The sequence below is a fragment of the Sturnus vulgaris genome, chromosome 3 (genome assembly GCF_052056855.1).
Source record: "Sturnus vulgaris isolate bStuVul1 chromosome 3, bStuVul1.hap1, whole genome shotgun sequence".
Classification (NCBI taxonomy): Eukaryota; Metazoa; Chordata; class Aves; order Passeriformes; family Sturnidae; genus Sturnus; species Sturnus vulgaris.
The window spans coordinates 73878398-73902684 of record NC_142245.1 but is presented as its reverse complement, the minus strand read 5'-3'; the positions used below and the strand labels follow the sequence as shown (position 1 = coordinate 73902684).

Here is a 24287-nt window from a genome sequence, read left to right as displayed (position 1 = left end):
ACTCTGTGAAGCTGGAATCAACAATTCATGAGAATCTGATTATTAGAACTAGCATCATAACATGAAAAAGGTTTTTTTTTTTCTGAAATAAGTATTAATTAATGGAGAACTTCATTGAAATGAGAAAATAATTATACCGTGAAAGGCAGTTGGTGGAGGCACAATGGCAAAGAAAAAAAATATTCCAAGATGATTTGATTTTCTGTAATCTGTCTAGACTATTATCTGCATATAGCAAAGTTGATCAAAGATTTATGAAAAAACCAATGAAGAATCTAAAAATAGATATGCTTCTCAAACGAAACAGAACAAAACCAAAAAGATTCCAAAAAATCTAAATTCTAAAAAAATCTCAAAACTGAAAAATCCCCACGTAAAATATCTACTTTTAAAATCTATAGATAGGTTGATCTTTTAAGTCGCAGGCCAGCAGTGTGTCTTTTAATATCTTTTTCTTTAGGCATTACTGATTTTAAGGAGATATTCGTTCAAAAGAAAAAAAAACATTACTTATTTAGAATAGAGCCATAGGACATAAATTAATAAAATGCTGACATAAAACAGAATTCTATTTTGAAATAAATATATACTCTTTCGTGGATTACTTTTGTTTTATACTGCTTAACAATTTGTTTTCTCCTGCAAACATGAACTTTGCAATGCAGGACATATAATCATCTTTTTTGCTGAAGATATCAAAATCTGTATCATTAGTCCTTCCTAAAAGAAGAGAAATTTAAAGCAGGAGAAGGAAATTTATTATGAATACTCATAACTCTTTTATCTGCATTCAAAGTTATGAATATACATTTATTTTTCTCATTTTACCTACCAAATTTAAAGATGTGAAAGCTCTGAAGTCCTCAAATATTGTAATATTTTTACAGGACACAAAAATAAAATATTTAGAGATTAATTCTTTAGAATTTGTGAGGTTTTCTCTCTATTTTTGATGAGATTTACATTTAAGCTCTATGTTATATTAGCTTTATGCCTCTCATTTCCATTGCCAGGTGTACTTTCTTGTTGCATGCAGGTACAAAAGTATTCACTGTGTATGCTGAGCAGGATCTTTCTGTAATTAGTTATGAATTGCTCATGCAGAAGGACTTTTCATGTGGTGTGATAAGTCTTGAATGCCGAGCTAACATAATGGTAGCAGTCAGGTCTTTATTGTGGATGTGGTTGATGGAGTTGCAGTGATCACAAGCATTGATTTTTTGAACTCGAGAACAGTTGAAAGGGAATAGACTACCAAAGACCAAATAACGACCCATTGTTCCTTGTAATTAGGTTTTTGCTATCTGTCCCTAAGGTATATAGGAGCGTGATGGGGTATTTTGTTGCAAAAGAACCCCCCAACTTATAGCTGATACTATAATTTCTAAAGTTCAGAAGGAAGATTGAGAAAATACTTCAGAACGTCTTTCACCTGGAAATGTTACATTCGTTTTTAAGGATATGTAGAAACTTTTATATATAAAACTATAGAACTTAAATAAAAACGCCATAACATCTTGTTCCTAATTGTATATTATAAGCACATTTTGCAAAGGTTTATGCAGTCAGTTGGCTCTTGCTATTGCAAGCAATACACTGAAGGTAGTTTTATTCTTGAATTAGTAGATTTTATGACATGATGATACATCTACAGGATCTTGTGAAAAATAGAATATGTAAGAAATAAATTTCAAAAAATCTTTTTTTTTTACTTCCCTCCCCCTCCCCCTAATCGTCATTCTGTTAGTATTTATTCCATTATTCCACATAAATGCAGGTCACTATATAGACTGAATGATTTATGGTGTGGCTGCAGAGGGGCTTCTGTCCCAGCTCAGATGTATGAGTGACTGATCAGATAGGGAAGTTTCCTTAACACTACTTATTCCCTTAAATGAAATTTTCTCTCATAATTAAGATTTAATCTCTTGCTTCACGAGAATGACAAGGTGTCCTTGTCAGAAAAAATAACTAAATTTTCCTATTCACTTCAGGTTGCATTCTAAATCTTTTAACATTTTATTTGCTAAAATGAAATTCTGGTCTTCAGTCAAAGGTCAAGCAGATGGGAAAAATACTGCTGCTGTTCTTATTTCAGGAAAACGTGTTTAAACTACTTGCTAAATAGATTTTCTGTGTCTATTTAGGAAAAAAAATCAAGCTGTCTGAAAGCTTTGTCTGCAAGAAGTTAAAATCAAGCTGCAATAAATGACTTCCCACCTAACTCATTTTCATATACTTCCAGGTTCTTAACACATAAATTTTCTATTAAATTACATTACAATCTAAGCACATTCTGAGAGATTAAAAAGTTTTATGACTTCAAACTTTTATACCAGGAAATACATATTTATTCTGTCAAGAAAAGAATGTATATTCTTTCCTATATAATGACAATGCTGTGACAAGAAGTGTGGAAAACATGACACTATCATTTGGAATGCTTTTGTTATTCCTTTTTTATCTTGGCATTTTCCAAAAATTTGTCATTGTTCATATTCCACTTTGCTATTTCTCTTTGAATTGACATCAAACTAGGAGACATTGAGGCAAAAGAAGAAATCCTTTCTTTTCTTTTACCTTTTTGTGTAAGAAAAAAATTACACTTTAAAACATAAAATTACCTGACCAGTTCACTTTTTCTAGATTAAAAAAAAAAAAAGAATTTTTGTTAGTATAAAGTCTTTTTTTATAATCTATGAAATAAATAATTTGCTTAGTTTCAATGTTAACTGCTTTGGTGATGGAGAAAATAATTTGCATCTATTTTATCTCTACTTAAAATCATATACACATCTCTGTAAAACAATCCCCTGTTAAAAGTCACTAGGCCACCAATGTTAAAGAAATAATTTAAACAGCTATGTATTATTTAAAATACTAGAGTATTTTGGAAAAGAAAAGCTAACTGATATTTTTAAAAGTTAGATGAACATTGTTTATAGCTTACTGGTGCTCATATCTTGCTTCCTATTGGAATGCATTTTTGGAGGTGAAAAGATATAGCTGAACTCTTTTCTTAATTGTACCCCAGAGTGGAGTTAGGAATGTGTCAAGAAGTAAGAAAACATGGGCATTAATAAGCATACAAAGCAATTTAACAGTTCATAAAACAGTAAAATTTAATCCCAGGCTGAGAGATTTATTAAATCTCACTTAGCAAAATGGTTTTGTGGGATGTGTTAGCAAGTGAGAATTAAGTGAAATGATTTCAGGGGCAATAGATTTTATTAGCTGAGGAGGGGAGGAACTAGTTTTGCAAGCCATTTCTTCTTAATTTCATTCACTTGATATAATTGCCTCGAGTGTGGGAGAGCTTTCTGTGAGTAGTAGTAGTAGTAGTATGTTTAGTCTCTGGAATTTGTGTGCATAATGCTGCATTTGGCAGGCATCATCTAACTGAAATGTCTTTTGTTAGTGGGCTTGTGCAAAAGTTCTTCTAATGACTGTTAAAGATATTTAAATCTAATACAACTTAAGCCTCTATCAGTAAGGTAAAATGACTCCTATTGATTTTGTAAGGGCTTTTTTGTTTGTTTTTCTGTGTTCTTTAGCACACCTGGAAAAGATAAATTTTCTTCAATATTAATCTCTTGCTCTAGACCATCTTGAAAAATCTCTTTGTAGGGCAGATCTGAAGGTAGAGTTTGGAGGCATCTGATCAAGAATATCTAGTGAATTAAGTGGAATGATGTTACCACCATTGACACCACATTATATGAGAATTTGGGTGAAAAAGTTCTTATGTTACTGGTTACTCTGTTTTGTGGGTTAAAATCATGTTGTCCTAACAAAATTCAAGATCTTAACATTTTCTGATGAAGCATTAGTAGAATCTATAATAGAGAAACTACAGATTTTTATAAGTAAAAATAATCTTATTTTTATATGTAATCTATCATTGTTTCTGTAGTTTGTGTCCAGTAGTTTTTAAATCCAACTTTCCAATTTTTTATCAAAGCAGTAATAGTGCCAGTAATGACACCTCTCCTGCACTGTAGGTAGTTTTTGCTTCTTGACTTCTAAGTGTCATCTGACTTTTTGCACATCATTTTTTTTAAGTTGTTCAGAAGAAAGGAAGCAGAGGAAGCTTCTATAAGAAAATCAGTCTTCAAAGGAAAATAATGAAAATAAAAAGAAAACCTTGGACAGAGGCCTACTTCTGTTCACTGTGCTCACAATGAGAATAATCTAAAATATAAGAGTAATATGGGAAAAAATGAAAAGAAGGTGGTAGAAGAAAAAAATGGAAGTGTTTTGTTTGTTTATGAAATATGCCATTTATTCAATGTTTTCTAACTAATAATTATGCATTGTGTGTTAAATAGTCACTAAATATAAAAGGGAAGAGTAAGTAATTTTCAAAGGAGAAGTACTGCTTCATTATTATAGGACACTTTTGATGGTTTTGAAATGAGTAAGTATTCCACTGTAAATCCTTACTGTGCAGGGATGCCTAGGTAATGTTCCTTTTCCCTAGAATGGCTATGCTGGGGAGGGAGGAGATTTGATTAAGCTGTCCTGTTCATTGTACCTCCAGTTTCTACTATTTGCTTGGGCTCTTAGATTAAAGAAGAGCAGCTGCTGTTCTCATTCTCCAAATTGTACTACATTATTTCTGTCCTTCATAAACCTGATGACGAATAGACTGGATATATTGGGAGTTGAAAAAAACTCAAATCCAACAACCTGACTTTGCATCCAGTGTTCCATGCAGGGCATTACTCTTGTGTAAGAAATAAAATGCAATTTGTAAAGGCCAATGGAAAATTCATTCCTTATGGAACATGCTCCACCTGTGTACTTACACTCCTTTTGCCAAATGGGAATGCAATATTCTCATTTTGTTCTAAAGTCTTGGAAGGCCATGTGCCATGCATACAAGCTTAGCAAGAAAAGCTTGCTGCAATATGAAATTGACATGTTAAAACTTAAAGCAGTGACCACAGTCAGTCTGAATTAAGTTTGTTTCAGATGGCACTATGGTCTGAAATCCAATCAGTAACAAACTATTATATATGATGAAATAAGTTTCACAATGGATTAAAGACTTTATATGATTTCCTTTTTAATGTGTGCACACCTTTTCAAGGACTATGTCAATAAAATGTCAAAGTGTTCTTTCACTTCTATGCATTTATTGAATACTTTTGTCATGGTCACCTAGGAAACAAATGCAGGTATACATTTGTGAGCATTTGCAGTTTCATTTCATTCTTGTTGTAACTAAGGAAGTCACACTTGAAAGAACATAAGAATTATTTTAATTAATGTGCAAAGTTTTTCAGAATACATTAGTGACCAATGCTAGACACTAAGCAAAACCCTATGAACAGTTTGACCTTTTAAATGTAGTTGGATTTATCTCACAAGGAAAAAAGTTTGCTGACTAAAAATAGGAAGACAAAGATGATCTTGAAGAGAATAATGAGCTGCATATGAAAATTATAAGCTATTCTACTTATTGTAGTGGTATTATTCAGATAATATGCAGGTAAAGATAGCATAAGAACTAAAATGCAATGAAGTATATACATATTTTACTAATTATCAGAATAAGATTGGCTCATGCTATGCATTAAGTAAACTATCTTCTATTGAAATTTTTAATGAGCCAGTTTAGCTAATACAAAACTGATTAGAGAATAGGAATACTATTTACCAAGGTTAATTTTTTACTTCTGTTTTAGTTTGAATAGGAAATTTTCTTCTAGAATATTTAAAGAACTATTCAGACTTTTAAAAATAATTTTAGCAACATATTTGTCTTTGCATGAAAATCTAGATATGCTTAATTTATTAAATGTTTGTAACTTTATATTAATGACAGTAGTAAATGGTAGATGCAGATTCAGATTTATCCATCTGCTAGGACAGGGCCTGTCAACTGAGTTATGGATATGAGATTATGGCATTTTCTTCCTTATCTGCTTTGTGTTTGATGAATAGATTTTGACAACATGTTTTCAGAATCATAGAATGTTAAGGAGTTGGAATGAACCTTAAAGATCATCTAATCCTAACCTTGCCTGCCATGGACCAGGTTGCTTGGAGCTCCATTCAAACCAGCCTTGAACACTCACAGCAATGGGAACATCCACAACATCTCTGAGCAACCTGTTCCAGTGCCTCACAACGTTTATCTGCTGGAGCTTATCATGTGCCTTTGACATCTTTGAGTGTTTTTATCATCCTACAGATTTCTACTTCAGTGGCTTATAGAATTTGACAGAAAGTGATGTTGTTCTGCATCTGGTATAATGTCCATTTGATTTCTTCTGATGAGTCTTAACAGTTCTGCTTCCAGATTTGCATCTAATTAATCAGTTGCTGCTGGTGTTGAATTTCTGATAGCTTCTTTGTGGGTTGTTTTTGCTAAAGTCTCATAGCAATTTCAGTTTTTCTTCATTGGTACAGGGACTACAGTTTTAGAAGTTAAACTGATTTAAAAACCTGTTTGTGTTTCTGAGCCAGATTTGTATGTTGTACTTATTGTGTAGTTTATTTAAAAAGCTGTTGTCTAGACTTCAACTACTGCCAAGTCTTGCTTCTAGAATATTAAACTTTGCATGACGCTTACTCAGCATGTCATTCCAACTTTTTGGTGTTTCACTGCCTCCTTGTCAAATGTCAGCTTGCCTTAAAAGCACTTTAATGCCTTGAAGATAATGAACAATTTGGCAGCAAAAATATTTTTGACTGATTTGGAGCCCCTGCATAAACTGATTGGAGCCTGCGATCATTGAAACCTCTTATACTGGCTATTTTAAAATTAGGATTTATTTCTGTTTGAATTCAGAAATCTCTCCTTGGCAGAGACATTTAAATGTGAGCGTATATTTTTCTCTTTAACAGTAGCTTATGCACTATAATGGTAGAATATTTTTGCATTTTTATGTTTAGTTTTATTGTAAAGAGCCTCAGGATGCCTTTGCATGAAAGGCACTATATAAGCTCATTTTGTATTGCATTGTATTGTATTGTGACAAGCGCAATAATCTCCAGGTTTCCTATCCATTAAAGAACTAATTTCACAGCTCACTAATTATGTGAATGGGAAGGGGAAATAGGTCCTTTTTCTCTAAGGTATGCTGAGCAGATGGTGTAACACTCATTTCCACCAGCTGAATCTAAGGTCCTCTTGTGCTTTTGGTTCTGAGGCTTATCAGGCCTCTGTTTATCAAGGAAAACAGGAGAGAGATATCACTTTCATGTACAGCATGACAGTGTGTGCTGAGAGACTGTCCCTGTCCTTTACTAACACAACATTACTTAGCAAACACTAAGTCGATTTATTTGGGGTGGGACATGAAAACTATTAAAATTAATGTGCATTTTGATGTAATTCTAATCTAGCTCTGATTTATTGAAGATACTGATTAGTGCTGCCATAGGGATTTGAACTGATGTATGTTAAGAATTATTAATGAATCAATTGAGTACTGTTGGGATGGAATCTTGTCTGTAATTTCAAAACAAAAAATATTACTTCCTGAGCCTGTACACTTTCTTTATAGCTAGGGTTTTGTCAACTTGTTTTCTTTTCTTCTTTTGCCTCACTCATGAAAATAACCAACTTGCTTCAAACATGCACACAGTGATTTATATAGCTCCCTAACATACTGCTTTTTAAAATAACATGAGTCATCAGATGCTAGTGTACTCCCATGATCCTGAAAAGTAGCTATTTGAGCCCTTTTTACAGCATTAAAAAGAGAAAAGCTGAGACTGACTGAAGACCCTGACACAACTCACGTGTGACTTGGCCACAAGGCCACATTTTACAGTGGTTGGGCCATTTCCCCCCTTTAGCAGACTGAGCAGCGCTAGTTTGTTGTTTCCTCCTGTCTCTGCCGGCGCGTCCCGCGCGTTTTCTTTGTGCTCACGGTCCCGACGCCGCTGTCATTGCAGACGGACGCGGCGCTGATGTATGATGCCGTCCATGTGGTGTCGGTGGCCGTGCAGCAGTTCCCGCAGATGACGGTCAGCTCGCTACAGTGCAACCGCCACAAGCCATGGCGCTTTGGCACCCGCTTCATGAGCCTCATCAAGGAGGTAAGTCTCTAATAAAGGGTCCTGCTCCCCTGCTTTCCTTTCTCACAGTTTGTGTTTTCTTTTGCTTTCACTCCGGGATGACCGTCCCTCATCTTGTTATGCATAAGGAGTCTAACAAGCAAGACAGAATTTTTATTTGCAAGTGGGTTTGCCTGAGGTATTACTTGGAACAAAAAAAAGTGTGTGGAAAGGTGAAATAACTGCATTCTGAATAAAACTTATGTTTGCAGACAATTGGGTCTGTGTGGAGCATTTGTGGCATAAAAACCCAAACACCTGAAACTCTAAACTGTAGACTGAAACTCTAAACTGGACTGGAAATCTAAACCACAGACTGATTACGAGAATATACTGGCATAAGTTTAAAGGGCCCAGGAATAAATTTTACTTCCTGGTTTAAATTAATTTTTAAATTAATTTTCTATGGTGAATTACTATGTGTCTCCTTGATCCCCCAAGATGCTGTTTAGATACGGATAGATAGTGATAGCAAAGCTAGGAGATTTAAGGTGCTAAAGGTGAATACCGTAGACTATTCAAATCTGTCCTACTGTAAATCCTAATACAGTGTTTCTCAATCTGGATATGCAAAATATTATAATGAGAAATTTTTTTGCAAAGGAATATATTTTCTTTTTCAATATTGGTTCCTTCTAGGATGATAATTTTATTTCCCACATTTCCTCTCCTGCATTGTATAATTTCAGAACCAGGGCAGATTGTAAGTTTTAAAAAAATGAGGCTATTGCACTTTATTAAAAGTGAGGAATAAGCTCAGAAAGGCTGGCTCATTGACCTCAATTTTTGCTGTCTCAGTGCGGTTTCAGGGGAGTCAGAATATTACAAAAGTAAGCCTTTATTTGAATGAAATTTCCTGAGAGAACTAATGAAGTCCAGCATCAATGAAACAGGTTGAAGCTTGGGGACTGCGGTGGGAGGGAGGTATGTAGGGAAGCAGAAGGGGAAATGAATGCATGAATGATGGAGGAATGAAAACAAAACAGCCTTTTATCTTGTTCAGTAGAAGAGTCCTATGCTTGACATGGAAAGTTTAAAAAATTGTCTATGAAGACTGAAAGAAAGTTTGATTTCATTAGCAAAAAATAAATACAAAATATTTAAAAATGAAAATCAGTCATAAGGTAAATTATTTATATAAAATGAATAATTAATGATGCCATTTTTGCAGGAGGAGTTTGTCCTTTCTGGGGAAAAAAAGAGGAAAAGGTATTTATTTTTAGAAATTGTTTTTCTTTCTCCATAGGCCCACTGGGAAGGCCTCACAGGCAGGATAACTTTCAACAAAACTAATGGCTTAAGGACAGATTTTGATTTGGATGTCATCAGCCTCAAGGAAGAAGGTCTTGAAAAGGTGTGTAAGACATTTGCCTCCAAGGAGGTGGGAAACAAAACATTTACAATAATATTTCATGCGTTACGTAAAAAAATGTACCTGTTCTCAACTCAATATCGCTATTAATGGTACCAAAAAGTTAAGAACTGGTGTCCTGACTGGTTTAGCTGTCTTCTGACACCAATATTTCTTGTACAGAGGTGGAGGGAGAGACCAAAGAATTGGGAAATGCTCTTTCCATGTAGCTTAAGATTGTCTATATTTGAACTTAAAAGCTCAGGAAGCATGTACAGACATTTGGCCTGCCTATACGACACCATCATGATGTGAAATAAGATCATCTTCCCTCCAGGCACCTCGCCATGAAGAGGCAATTGCAGGAAGCTACAGTGTCTCATGTTGTTGTGATCAGCAGGCAAAGGTTTTGCAACTTGTAGTTTGCATTTAGATCTGGTGCTCAGTGTTCTGTAAGAACTATGTTTTCCTTTATCTTCAGATAAAGTTCTACCAATTATTGCCCCAAGCTGATAACTGTATGCACAAATAGAAATTAAGAGAAATTAAGAGGACCATACTGCAGAGTTGCATTTCCTTTCTTCTGTAAACCACTGAATGGAGAAGCTAACATAAACAACATATTTTCCCAAAATTTTGTCTCACAAGACTAGATTTGGAATATTAATTTTCTCTACTGGAAAGATTTGTAAAATCTCAGAAACCTTGAGCTTGTCTTGAAACACTTACATAGGTAATAACATTTTTGTTGTCCAGTGGAAAACCTGTGATACAAAAACTAAACTATATTTTAAAATATTCAGCAATATACTGACATTAGATTTCTTCTATGAAGTTTCCCGTGAAGTGAGCTCTGGCAACTTAGTGGGGGAAAAGAGTGTATAGTAATGATTAGACTTGAAAAATAAGTTAGTATTGTGTACAAGTAGAATAGGTATAGAGCAACCTGTTTTTCTTCCTGGAAACAGAAATGGAAGAATTGATGTAATGGTTATAGCTAAATAAGTCAGTAGTGGCTGAAGAATTTGCATGTAAGTGACAACTGTTGAAAATGAGGGAAGGAAGTCTTTGTAAATTAGGATGGTTTTAAGAACATTAGGCGGCATTTGGGAACCACAAAGCAACATGAGATTTCTGGAAAATAAAATCTCAGTTGACAATACTCTAGGAGATACATACATCAGTGAAAATATAAAGCAACAAAGGTCTACAGAGAAATATTGGAGATAATAAAATTCAACAGGAAATAAAATAGTACTCTAAAACACATAATGAAAAAAGGAACTTGGGAAATAGTTATATTTAAAGTTAAGTAAGAGAAAAAAACAGAAATAATTGTTGAAGAATATGGATATTTAAAAAAAATCCAGTATGTGTTTGAGCTGTATATAAAGATTTTCACAGAAAAGGAAGATACTTTTGTTATCTTCATTGCTTATTTTGGTCATGTGATAAATGGAATGATAATATCATTTTTTCACCAAAAAAGCATTGACAATCTTTGGAAGGAGCAGAAATAATCAGTTACTGTATATATTGGTCAAACCAGAGAAGTTTCTCTGGGGTGTTAGGAGATGAGATTAGGAAAAGGAAAATTCAAGTGTATGCACATTCGATTGAATTGCTTACTAAACCTATGAAACATATATTTTACTGATAAATATAAATCAGTGCCCACAGAGAAATATTTCTCTTTGAACTTCATTATTCTGAAAGATCGAAAACCTTATTCTTCTTGAATCCAGAGTGAACTATTAAATTTTAGAGCAAGACACTTCCTAGTGGAAGGAGTACATTTTAACCAGTTCTTTTATTGAAAAGAGCTGCCTCAAAGTTGGGATTTTTTCCTCCAAGACTTAATTCTGTTAAAGCTGTGATGAGTCATCCTTCTCTCAGTTCCCCATCTCCCTCCACATGTGCACTCCATCTCTCTATATCACTCTCTCCCCTTCTTTCTGCTACTTTCTTCCTTTTCTTTCTTCCTTCCTCTCCCATTCCTTAGTCTCTCCCTCCAGACCCTCCTTGCCTGTTTCCCTTTCCATCTAATCCCTCCCCCTTGTACCTATTAATCTCTTTCCATGCTCTTTCTTTATTTTATTTTTCCTTCAGGAGCCTTTTTTTTTTTTTTTTTTCATTTTTGTCCTTATCTGGTATGTTTTCAATGTTCTTCCCAAGCCATCTTGTGAAACATCTCTGTCTATGTTGTAAGAGTTCCTGAACATTTCTTTTTCCTTTTCTTCTGTACATCCTCCCACCTCTGGGAAGATAAAAGGTGGGGATATAATAATTCTGTGCACCATAATATGTATGTCATGTTTCCGTACTGTAAACTATTATTATTTCTTCTAACCTCTTTCCAAATAAGGGGGAAATATTTATTTTGTCAATGACAACAGTTTAACTCAACAATTTCAGCTGCAATCTGTGAAGAGAAAAATACTGATGAAAAGGGAAAAGAAAAAGATTTATTGTGAAGAATTCACAAGTTGTATTTTTTTAAACTCAGATATTGTAAAAATATGTCCTAGATAAATTACTTGGTTAGTATAACCAGTATAACTGGGAAACGACTTAAATCATGTGTTACAAGTTCAATGACTACTGAAGTCAGTGACATTAGAGCACTTCCTCACTGATTTAGAAGAATGCTATGTGCAATCCCAGATTTTACATAAAATACTTGTTCCTGAAATTCTAGAATGAGAGGTGATAATCAGGCATCAGTCAATAAGTATGTGTTTCCAAATAAAATTTCATGTCTGCCAAAAATGATAGCTCCTTGTATGATGAAAATGACAAAATTAAGAGATGATTGGAGTGCTGCTAATATAATATACCACAAAAAATTTATTACAGTCACCTTGGACAGACAGAAACCATTCATGATTAAGCACAGTGAAAATCCAAAATTGTGACACTCCAGCATAATAAATTATAATTTAAATTGCAGTCAATCAGTCTTTACACTGAGGCTGCATTGTGAGGAAAATTATTTTATACTTCAAGGAGATAAAAAATACCTGAATCTAATGCCAGCTTTGATACGAAAATTTGTGACTGGAGAAGAATGACATATCCTGAATAAGCAATGTTACAACTGGCTTGAAGCCTTGTTCAGAAACCTTCACATAGGATGAACATAAATGACATAAAATTAGTTATAATTCATTGTCTAACATATCAAGGTAAGATCTTGTTTTATATTGTATCTTTAACATTGATCTGGGGAAAAAAGTAAATAGCATAAACAAAAAGTTTTGTAAGGGAGAAAAAAAAGAAAGACATAGTAAATCTGTGAGTTCCAGAAGTATTGAAGAATTGTTATTAATGTTATATTTGGCTGAGAAGGCATGAATATTAATATTACTGAAGAAAGCAAAATAAATTAAGCAATTTGCAAATGGGAATATGAAGAAAATATGAAGCAACATTATTACTCATAATGGAGTAGAATTATTTCCTTTATGTGATCACCACTACAACTAACTGCTCCACAACAGTAAATAAAGAAGGTATAGCTGGATTTGACAACTCTTTGAGAGTTGAACATGGCTCTGGATCTGGCTGTTTAGTCAGTGGTAGCACTGCAGAAAGGCAATGATCCTTTCTAATACAATGCTTGTGTCACTTCACTTGTGAGTCATATTTGAAATTTTGATTGACTCTGAGCAAAAATAACGATAATTTTCTCAGGAGAACTTTGAAGAAAAATCAAAAAGGATAATACTTGAAAGTATACTTATCTATTCATGAAGATAAATCACTTTTCAAACATGCTGAAGTAAGAAATCTACTGAATTTTTGAGACTCAGTAAAGTGCTCTAGAGCATATGTAAACTCAGCAAATTTTAAATTTCTCGAGTGTTGAGTGCTTATTTTTTAGAGGGGATAGTGAAATATTTTGATGGTTTTGGCTGGGACAGAGTTAGATATAAGCTTGTATGGGGCTGTGATTTGAATTTGAGTTGAAAACTGCGTTGATAACACAGGAACGTTTTAGCAAATCGCTAAGCAGTTCTTATACAGAGCCAAGGCCTCCTTAGCCTGTAGAGCTACAAAGGGATTCTGAGTGAGGATGTACAGCTGGGTGGGAATATCGGGTTTTGAGGGACTGCAGTAAAATGATAGTCAAAATGCAACCTGGAAGTCAAAAATGTGGAAGCTTGGATGCAAGTTTTTAACCGTTCACATGAATTTGGGAAATTGTATTTCATATCCTTGAGGACCACAGCAATTACATGTTACAGAATTCTTTGTGGTATTCAATGATGAATGTAGCTCTTGGAATTGTTTCTACTTAAATAAGCTGATTCTTGCCTAAGCCAATTCTTTCTATAATTTTTCTTTGTCTGACTGTGGAGCACATGTTCATGGGTACACCTGGTTTGGATCCTGTTCTTTGGATATTAGGTGTTAAAATATTCAGATTGGATGGTCACCTCAGAATGGTTTAGCTACTTAGACGAATTGGAAAGACTAAGGAGATTGAGGGCTTGACAGTATAGTCAATATTTACAATATATTTACTGTGTGAATGTTCTCTCTTAAGTGTATATATAAATTCCTGTTTCACTTTTTAGGATAATTTGGAAGTTTTTGAAAAACAAATTTAAGGCAATAAATTAAATTATAGTTTGAATTTCAGTTATAGACTACCTCGATGCACTTTTCCTGCATTTTTGGCATTTAAACTTTTCCAGTAAAAACACATTGGCAATCCTATTCAGTTCAAAAAGCTACTTAAAAATGAAAACATCTCGCTGAAACAAATAGAAAATAATTAACTTCCTGCACTGTTTTTGCACAAATTTTCTGTAAGGAACGCCTTTGAAAACACATTTGTGTGATTTGGGAGCTAAACATATCAGTAATATATAAGAACCTGTGGTGCAAATTGTTGGATTTGAGCTCATCAACAAAGATAATCCAAAGAAAGTCTAATTTTGAACCTCTGACTTTTGGTCCATTTCATAGGTTTTAGGTTAACAAAAGCAGCAGCAAAAGTACAATGAACCTAATTTAGAAAAATAATGCATCAATTTATCAAGACTGAAATTTCTTTTTAAGAAGCTGTTGCATTTTAAGCATTTTAAGAAATGCTGTTGATAATTATTATATGTCTGCAGTAGATTAACTCTCTAGTTAGACAAAATCCAAATTCTAATAGCTGATATTCTTTTGCTTGTGGTTGTGACTATGTTAAAAAGTAAGAGAAGAAGTATTTTAGTTAGCAATGTCTTACATTTTGCCAATATGAATTTGAATTATAAACACGAATTTGACCAAAGCAAATGATTTAATGAATTTAAGATTTGAAACTCATCATATAAGATGATGGTGTTTCCTCAGAAATTTTTGTGCTACTTGTGTACCTGGAGTTATATCTCATAGAGGAGATTAGTTCAGCTTCAGTTATGCAGCAGCAGGCTCAAGTTCTGGTCTTTGTCATTCCTTGTTATTTTACTCCAGTTTGGTCTTTGAAGTAAAGCAAACATTGTGATTGTCATAATTAGCAGAACACTGCAATTAAATGGTAGCAACCCTTTTAAAATTTCTTGATTGTGGCCAAGCTGCAAGGCTGAACATTTTGTGTTTTCTGAAAGCCTTTCAATTCACCAAATCAAATTATATTAAAACAGTAAATGAAGGAGAGAGGTTTTTTAGTAGCAAGGATTAATTCCAATGCTTTGAAATGATGTGTTAGATGTTATTTTCCAGTTGTATTTCTGAGACACACATATTCTTTCTTCCCTTCATGATTCTTTGATCAGTTTATGAGGTACTGAATGGCCAAGTTCAAAAGAGTGACTTGGAACTGAGTGTTAAGCAAGGAAGACAGACAAAATACTGGTTCCTGGGGAACAGAAAATTGTAGAAAAAGAGATGAAATTTGTCTTTTCTTTATTACAGCTGCACTGATTCATGCTCTGCTGTAGTCTCAGTTTTAGAAATAGAACTCTTTTTATCCACACCACATTGCATCCTAAATTTGCTTTACAGCCCTGTGGCAACAAATCACTTAAAAGTATATAGTCTCTCAGGACTCAGTTTAAAAGACAATTTTCGAAATTGTGTGTGTTTATATACATACATATAGATATTCACAATGAATCCTTACAGAAATTTTTAATTTTTGTCTAGGTTTAGTTTTAAAATGTCGTTACTCTGTATTATAGATATTATTTAGTATTTGAAATGATGTTTAAAATCCTGTCTAAAACCAAACCAAGACATATTTGTGGGGTTTTTTTGATGATGGAGTAATGCAAACATTCTGGTTTCTAAAATGGAATAGTTATATTTACCATTTTAATTGTATGCGGGATGAAAATGCAGATAAATTACAGTTAAGCCTTATTTCCTACGACTTAGTATGTAAGTCTGTCCTTGACCTGAACCTTGAAGCACAACTTTGGATGTTCCTACTTAGATAAAAATCCTATAGACTTTATTTCAGAGTATAAAATGTCAAAATATTCATGTGTTAAATATTTATCTGTAAATGACTTAAGTTATTCTACTTAACCTGTTTCTGTCTTCTCCATTACTTTTCCTAAAAACATATTTTGTCCTGTTGTTCTCTCTGATCACAGAAAAGGGAAATCCTTTTGTAGAGACAATGCTCTCTTCTCTGCAAATTAATTTCTGCCTGTTAAATTATCTTCAGATATGGTTTATCTTGAAAAATGGAAAATTAAGTATTAAGAGTAGCTTTAGATATTCTTTATATAATTTTTACACCTAATGTCACACTTCACAAAACATAATTTGAGGTATTGTTAATCATGTTTTAAATAAGGAGACTTTAAATGTAATGACAGAAAAATGGAACAAAATTTAATAATAACTCTTAGCAATCAATTTTTTTCCCTGTAGCAGTATGTTTTTCCTTAAAGTGTTCTTTTCTAGATGCTGAAATGTAACTAATGGGAGATTACACAGTAATTTACTGTTTTATAGGTTGGAACTTGGGATCCGTTGAGTGGCCTTAACATGACGGAGAATCAGAAAGGAAAACCAGCAAACATCACAGATTCCCTGTCCAATCGCTCTTTAATTGTTACTACCATCTTGGTAAGCAATTCTATTTGCTTTTCCTACAATACAGTTATGCAGAAAAACTGATAGAATGCGACACACTGATTGCAACAGTATGAACAGTCTGTAGTGTGTGTTAGCATTACTTGGAATTTACTTAAAACTGCTTGGAATTTATGGTGTCATGAATGAACTCCAGTTGATAAGCTAGTCATAGATGTTTATTCTTACCTTAATTTTGAGAAAATTATCCCAATTTTAGAGTTATGCTAATTGATTAGTAATTCAACTTTTCTTATTATTGACTAAAATTTTTCTTCTTTACAAAGCTGCTTTTTTCAGTGCCATATGAGAGGACAAAAGATAATTGGTTTTAAAATTTGTTTTGTCTGTTAGCCTGCTGATTTTAGCCAGCAAAAAAATTATTACTTTTGTTTGCTATTCTAACACCTCAAAGAAAAGTACAAAGTATTTAACATTTATTTAGAATTGTTATTACTCAATTATTGAGATGAAACTTTTAGTCATACAGATATTTAATTGATTTGTCCTTTGAACTAGACCAGAGGAAACAACTTGAGTAACATATTTGTTATTTTCACTGTTGGCACATTCACAGCAGTGAATGAGGTATCTTTTACTTATAATTAAATACATTTATTTATGTAAAAATAAGTGTTCATTTATTTCCTTGCAATAATTTTTAAATAGCAATTTTAATTTCAATAAGAGTTTAAAACTTGACAGAAGTTTGTCTGCTGCCACCATTATCATGAATTTGCAGATATTAAAAAGAATTTGCTTCCTGGCCGTTGTATATTTTATTAAGAAGCTTTTACCTACCAACATATATTATGACATTTCAAACTAGAATGAGTTTTTACAGGTGCATAGACACAAATGCCAGTGTGCTTTTAAGATTTTTTATAACATAAGTAATATAATTTCATCCAGTGGGTAACTTTTTCATTGTTTATAAGGTCTGTTTACAAGTGACAGAAAATCTTCTGAAATCCTTTGTTTTGTTTATTTCACTAATTGAAAAATACATACCAGATATATAAAATGGAACACGGCTGACTCACTTTCAGATATAATTTCTTGTTATGCTAGGACCAGTACAGATTTACCACAACTTTCTTGTTATAGTAATGGTACAGTATAATTCTAATTTAGTTTATAAATTTATGATCCCTTGTTTCTTTTTAAAATGAAATGTAAATTAATATCATATATTCTCTTATAGTAAAAGCATATCTTCTAGATATTAATCTAGCCAATTTTCTTCCCACTGACTTTCACAAATTTCCTGCATGTAAAAATTACTGCATTATCAAGTAAATGTTATTATTAATTCCAATTGACCGCCCATGCTCTCTATGCTGCTGTTGCTTTGTACCCAGATATCCTGCCTAGGATTTTTCTTGATGCTTTTCACTGATATGCAACTTTAATTCACGTGAACCTAATTGCTACTAGAATTATTGCTTTATAGAATATTGTCCTGTCTCTGCAAATGACCCGTTCCCTTTATTAGTCAGTAAAGAACCAGCTTTTGTATCTGCACTCTTCAATGGCCATCAGTGTATGCTTGATCCCAGATCAGTGGTAACGATACTGCAACAAGGATCAATCCCTGCAAGATTACATAAGAAACACTCAATAATTTGGGGTGTTTTAAATTTGTTTGTGTTTTACATCTGCCTGTTGATGAGGTTTGAGTTAATATACTCTAAATATCCTATTGCTTTTATATAGTGATACTAACGTGATTTTGGTTGAAATAATTAGCTCAAGAAATGGCAAATTGTACGAATTAAATAGCTTTCAATGAGCACTGATTTTAGTCTGGTAAAACTTGCAAAAGAAGACTCCTAAAATTTAAGAGAAAAGCTACTTTCTGTAATCAATAATACCCTTTCTCTTAAGAGTTAACTTTTGATTAGTGGTCATTTATAAGTATCCATCATCTTTGCAGGTATCTAAATAAAGCAATTAAAAAAAAAAAGAGGACTTTAAACTTTATAAGTTGTTCACTTTTAGCTGCCTTTTTAAATTCAGTTATTGTTTGGTAAAAGTTTTGATAATTGCAGTTACTCTTTTCAGCTATGAAGAATGGTACTCAGAAGAAGTGGTACAAAGTGGAAGAGCTGTATTTGGATTAGTAAAAAGGACTCAAGCAATTTTTGTTGCAGAAACACATGTATTTGCTTAATTTGGTAGTTCTATCTTCTTTATGCTTAAAAAAGACATTTCTATTGGACAGAAAGCATATTACTGAATATTCATTTTGAAGTAATGCAAGGGTACAATATAAAATGCTAAAGCTCCTAGAAATATACCTACTTCATCATAAGCTTCCTTTTTCTCTCCTTTTTTGAGTCTGCAAAATCTTAAGTGAAAAAAGAAAAGGCAATTCTACCATTTACGCTGTTCATGTGGTTTTTCTATGATTTTTTTTTTGCTTTAAGAATTCCCTACAATAGTCCATAGTATACTGCCAGCTGTGGAGCCTTAATCATTTTTCTCTGTAGTTTGCTTTAGTGCTCGTTTTTCATTTAAATATCCCAGTTTTTCTCTTATTTTTAATTCTCTTTCTGAAATTCGGAGCAATATCTTTTTCCTTCTATGTTTTGCAGTCATTAAGATCTTTACAGCTGTAAGTATACCCTGCATTTTTAGCGGTGGCTGAGTCTCCAGAATAAGAAAATATATTCATGGGAAAAACAATAAAATATAAACTGTGATTCATGAATTAATCTGCTTTAAGAAAGGACAGAACTATGTGCTCCTTTTTGTCTTGAATTCTTCATTATGCATTTTACAGGTAGTGAGCTGAAAAGTTATTCCATGGTTTCCCAACAATTCAGTGCACTGTTCTGGAAAGGGACAGGGGTTCTCAGGACTTCATCCTGTCTCCGAAATCTACCTACATTTAGTTTTTGTGAATAAACATGTCTGGTTTCCAAGTTCTGATCCCATAGCAGGCCCAAACACCAACTGAACATGTCCACTGGAGAGATATTCAGGTCTTTTTAGACCTGATAGATAGACTGTCCCAGAGGACAGTCAGAGAAGGGGGGGGAAACATTTGAAAAATAATAAGTATGCTACATTTATCTTTTATGACCATAGCCTTGCATATATCAATCTTTTTGGTACTATTTATTTGTTTGTTTTACTTTAAAACCATCTGCAGTGAAACTTCAGAATTTCTTTTTAATTTAAAAAGTCTACTCTATTAATATTCTGCATTTAGAAAAAAACAAACCAAAGGAAAAACTCTACACAAAACAAATTTTCAAATTCAGTAGTCAGGATTTCTTATTATTTGATTCTCCTAAACTGACTCCTACCAGAACTCTGAAACATTTCTTCTCTTTAGACTTTTGATGTAGGTATCTAAATATTTTTGTTCTGGTATATAGTCTACTTCCGATTTGAAAGAGTTTTAACTTTGGAATTCAATTTCCATGTTTTTAAAGGTATATGCATGGTACTTAGGTTCTTTTTATGCTAACTTCATACCAGCCTGGCCATATTATCATACTGGTTCATTTGCCCTGTTCTGCTGAAATAGGTGCTTGTTTCCTTTCCTGTGTAGCTTTTATGTACTTTTCTGTATCTGCTTACATCAAAGCTCAGAAAAGCTCACAGTTGTCAAGTTAAATTTTTCCAAGAAATGTGTGAAAGTTATGAAAGGTGTGTGATATTCTCAAATTTAGTAGTTTTTTGTTACTTCACATTTAAAAAGTCCTTATCTTTAAAAAATTGATTTTTAGAACTATTTTACCTAGTTCAAAGAATAGTATTCCCACCTTTATTTTCTATTTGCAGATATAGTTTTTAATCCACCTGTGACTCCACTGCTCCTTTAGTAGTCATATCTTTATTTGCAGTATTTCAGCTAGGTTTACTTTCCCATAAATTTTCTCAGACAAATGATTTTTTTGATTTACGAGTTTATCCACATTCTCACTTTTAGTGCTTATCTGTCTTGAGGTGGGACTCTTCTGTATCCCTCTTCAATGAAGATATTTTTGTTTTATGAGACATTAAATGATTACTTTGATTTTAAAATTTTGCGAAAAGCCAACTTGTTTTTAATTTAGAGTAGAAATGTTTTCTGGAAATGTTGTCTCTTCCTGAGGATTCATTCCGGAGTCTATAGCCAGTGTTTATTAAGTGGCTTTTTGTTTCAAGCTACTTATGTCATTCCAAGCAATAATAAAAGTGCTAATGGAAGATGTTTCCCTGTTTTCCTGGGGAGATGTGTCCAGCTGAAAGACTTAATTTCAACTGAAACTGTTTAGAAGATTTCAAATACTCATTTTGTGATGTGGTCCAGTAATTTTTAGGGCTCATGTTTTCAGGAACTGAAGGAAGAAAAATGTGAGCAATGTTAAAGAAAGTACAAACCAGCTGACAATCTACATATGACTCAGTTTAAAATGTCTGTCTACTTAATCAATGATAATTGTCCTAGTGAAAGATTTTGGTGGAAGTGATAATCCACCAGGAAGCAATGGTGGCTTTATGTTTAATGGATAGAGACTTTCCTGAGAGTATGTTTAGCAACCAGTTTTACATCAGCCCATTCCACAAATTTAAAGCTTGAGCAAATAAAGCATGAATGCCATGTTCAGTACTTAAAATGTATATTACTTGAGGAAAAAAGCAAACTAGAGAAAACATTGGGATTTATAAGAGCTATTACAGATGAAGCTGGCAGCATCAACCCTGCTCAAGTTAAGTTGGACGTCACTTTACATAGCAAGTAAAAGGTATGGAGAGAAAAAACAAATGCTTTGTACAGTAGAAGAATATAAGAAGAAGTAGCAAGTACCTGTAAGAAATTACTTAATGTAGCGTTGGAAAAACATTAACAAAGTGTTAATAACTTATTGATCAGTCTTCTCAGCAAAAGTTGAGAATCATTAAATAGTAGAACAAACAGTATTTTAGCCCTTGTCCAAGTCAGCCAGAATAAAGAATATAAATGAGTGTGAAGTTGGAGCTAAGAATTTCAGAAAGGGTTGCAAAATTTTTTATTTTTCTTTAATAAAATATAAAAAAGCATCAGCAAAACAGATAAAATGTCTGAGGATTTCTACAATGATCTGATAGAAAAATATGTAGGAATGTATCAATGAGCTGAATTGCTCAATGAAGAAAATCCTACTGTGCTTATTAAGTAAAGGAGAATTAAAAGCATAAATTGAGAATTACACATCCTCCCTGATATTGCACATATTTAAATTCTGTCACAGATAACTCAGGATTGTTTGGAATGGAAGACAGAGACAAAAATGTTGTCAAGAATCGTGCCAAGATTCCAGAGATTGGGGCTGTGTAAGACTGTAAATATCTGAACAGCTCTGAGAGCAAATGTCTCAGATCTGTGCACATGAGCATTCCAGGCTGCATTGGAATTCCTTCATGCCTATGGAGCAGGCCTTGACTCTGTGTAAGCTCTGCTCAGCAGTAGTAAAAATATTCCTGTGTTATTACGCTGATCTGAGCACAAATATAAACCATACTAGTTAATGTGAAGAAAATTGCTGCTACCCCAGAAAAAAAAAATAAAACCGTGTTTTGTCTTAGCATAACTTCTGCTTGGCCAGTGGTGTGCTTTCTTTAAGGAATTGCCATTTTTCCTGACAAAATTGTTTTCCTTACAGTTGTTGCCTTTGAGATATTTAATATAAATTTCCTAAGTTTATTAACAGCCATTTTCACACATAGTTTTTGCTCTGATATCATCTCTGCTTCTCAAGCATTACTCAGTGATCCTTGTCATTTAAATTGTTTTCGATTTTCATGTTTTCTGCTAGGTCTTTGTTCTTGTCAGTACTACAACTTGAAGAGCTCTTCTGGACTAATTGTTTATCTGTTGTTTGAGAAATTTCTGTCAAAACCTCCTAGTAGTTTGGCTGGACAATTTATTTCATGTTTGTTCCCTGCTAATTTTATGAAGATCGGTGATGTACTTTTTGAAAATATGGCTGTAACCTTACTAATTTCAATAGGAGTATATCACACTTCTTTTAAGAACAAGATTCTTCCCTGCATTCTCCTTTTTATTTCTTTGGGTAAAATCTTCTGTACTAAAGTTCTGGTTTTATGTGGATATAATGTTTAAATCATGGGAAAACTCAAGGCAGAAGATTACATTAGGAGTGTTGACTTATTAAAGCTGTCAGGTGCCTGTGGAATGAGGTGCTTTTAACCCCACCGAGCACTGATGTGGGAATTGAAGAATGTAAAAATTCTTTTAAGTTGCCCTGAAGAGTTTATCTGATTATTCACTGAGTCTTATGTTTGGTGCAATGATTGAATACACTATTATTTGTTTACCTTGCTTGGTTCTTTTTCTTTTTAACTATAAAAAAATGAAAATAATCTTTCCCAAAAGTGAGGAAAGACTGAGTTGCATATTTAACCTAATAAATCCAGTTTGAATATTGGTCCCATATTGTAGTGGAAAACCACCAATTCTTTTTTGTATTTTTCCCTTTAATTTTCTATTTGAGAAAGGCCATCCTATACTGAGAAACAGATGTAAAAATACTGTTTTGCTAAATGTAAATTTTCTTCCTATAATTATGATTATTCTGCCAATCATTTTAATTTGTTTACTGTCTGTTTGCACACCACTTAATGCAAAAAAAAATTGTAATTTGATTTAAACATTAGAAAATAAATGCTTAAAGAAATTTAATTCAGTTTTCATGGAATGTCACTCATAGAATTTACTTTTTGAGAAAATGTTTTCCGGTTTTTCTGCAGTCTTGCAAATAGCAGCCTATAACTTGAGGCAATAGACAAGTAGGTGCTTTCACTAAATTTTTCCTTCCTCTGTGGGGAAGGAAAAATGCTTTGCTTAGAAAAGCATTGAAAAAACAGTTTAAAAACTTGAATAAATAAAAGTGTAAAATCTAATACTTAAAATATTTGATCGATGTTTGGAGTTTAAATGAATTTTTTTTCTGTTGCCGAAGCACATTGTTTCTGCATTTTAAAAGGCTTGCATTGTCCATCCAAACAAAGCATCTCATATTACTGTATTATGCAGTTAGTTAAGGAACAGAATTAAATTTATTGTGCATATGCATTCCTTGAAGACATGTCTACAGTGTTTGGAAAAAAATGACAAAGAGAATCTTTGAAAATATATTAAGGCTTTAGACACACAGATTCAAATTTAAAAAAAAAAAAAGTTCTTTCTACAGGGAGTAATATCAAGAGTGTATATATATATATATATATATATATATATATGTATGCACCTGAGTGTCTATTACTTAAGGCTAAAATGAGAAGAAAGGTGTGGGGCATTCATGATCCATTCTGTCTTCTTAATTCTTACAGGAAGAGCCTTATGTTATGTTCAAGAAGTCTGACAAACCCTTGTATGGCAATGATCGTTTTGAAGGTTATTGCATTGACCTCCTCAGGGAGCTGTCTACTATCCTTGGATTTTCCTATGAGATTAGACTGGTGGAAGATGGAAAGTATGGAGCCCAAGAAGATGCCAGCGGACAGTGGAATGGAATGGTTCGTGAGCTAATTGATCATGTAAGTTAACTTTTACAAGCTTTCAGCTGTGCATTTGGATTTAAAATCTTTCTATAAAAATGGTAAAACTTTTATTATAATTCCATTTGAATGCTACTGTTTTCAAAATGCAGATGTTTTAAGAATTAATGCAAGTAGATTGGTATCCATTATTTCTTTAGTGTAGAATTCTGTTTTGCCCATAGGCAGTGTTTGTTTTGGTTTAGCTCTTTCATAGCATATGTGTAAGTCAAAATATGAAATAAAT

At 33.1% G+C, this 24287-nt stretch overlaps 1 protein-coding gene across 5 annotated transcripts in view; it reads left to right on the top strand.

Annotated features, from left to right (window-relative positions):
* GRIK2 (glutamate ionotropic receptor kainate type subunit 2) overlaps positions 1-24287 on the top strand; it is a 358831-nt gene that overhangs the window by 182398 nt on the left and 152146 nt on the right. For all 5 annotated transcript variants that reach the window (XM_088161975.1, XM_014880418.2, XM_088161972.1 and 2 more), the window contains 4 exons: positions 7912-8055; positions 9320-9427; positions 16385-16498; positions 23834-24040. In XM_088161975.1, coding sequence (XP_088018101.1) covers positions 7912-8055; positions 9320-9427; positions 16385-16498; positions 23834-24040 — 573 coding nt within the window. The remainder of the gene's footprint in view (positions 1-7911; positions 8056-9319; positions 9428-16384; positions 16499-23833; positions 24041-24287) is intronic.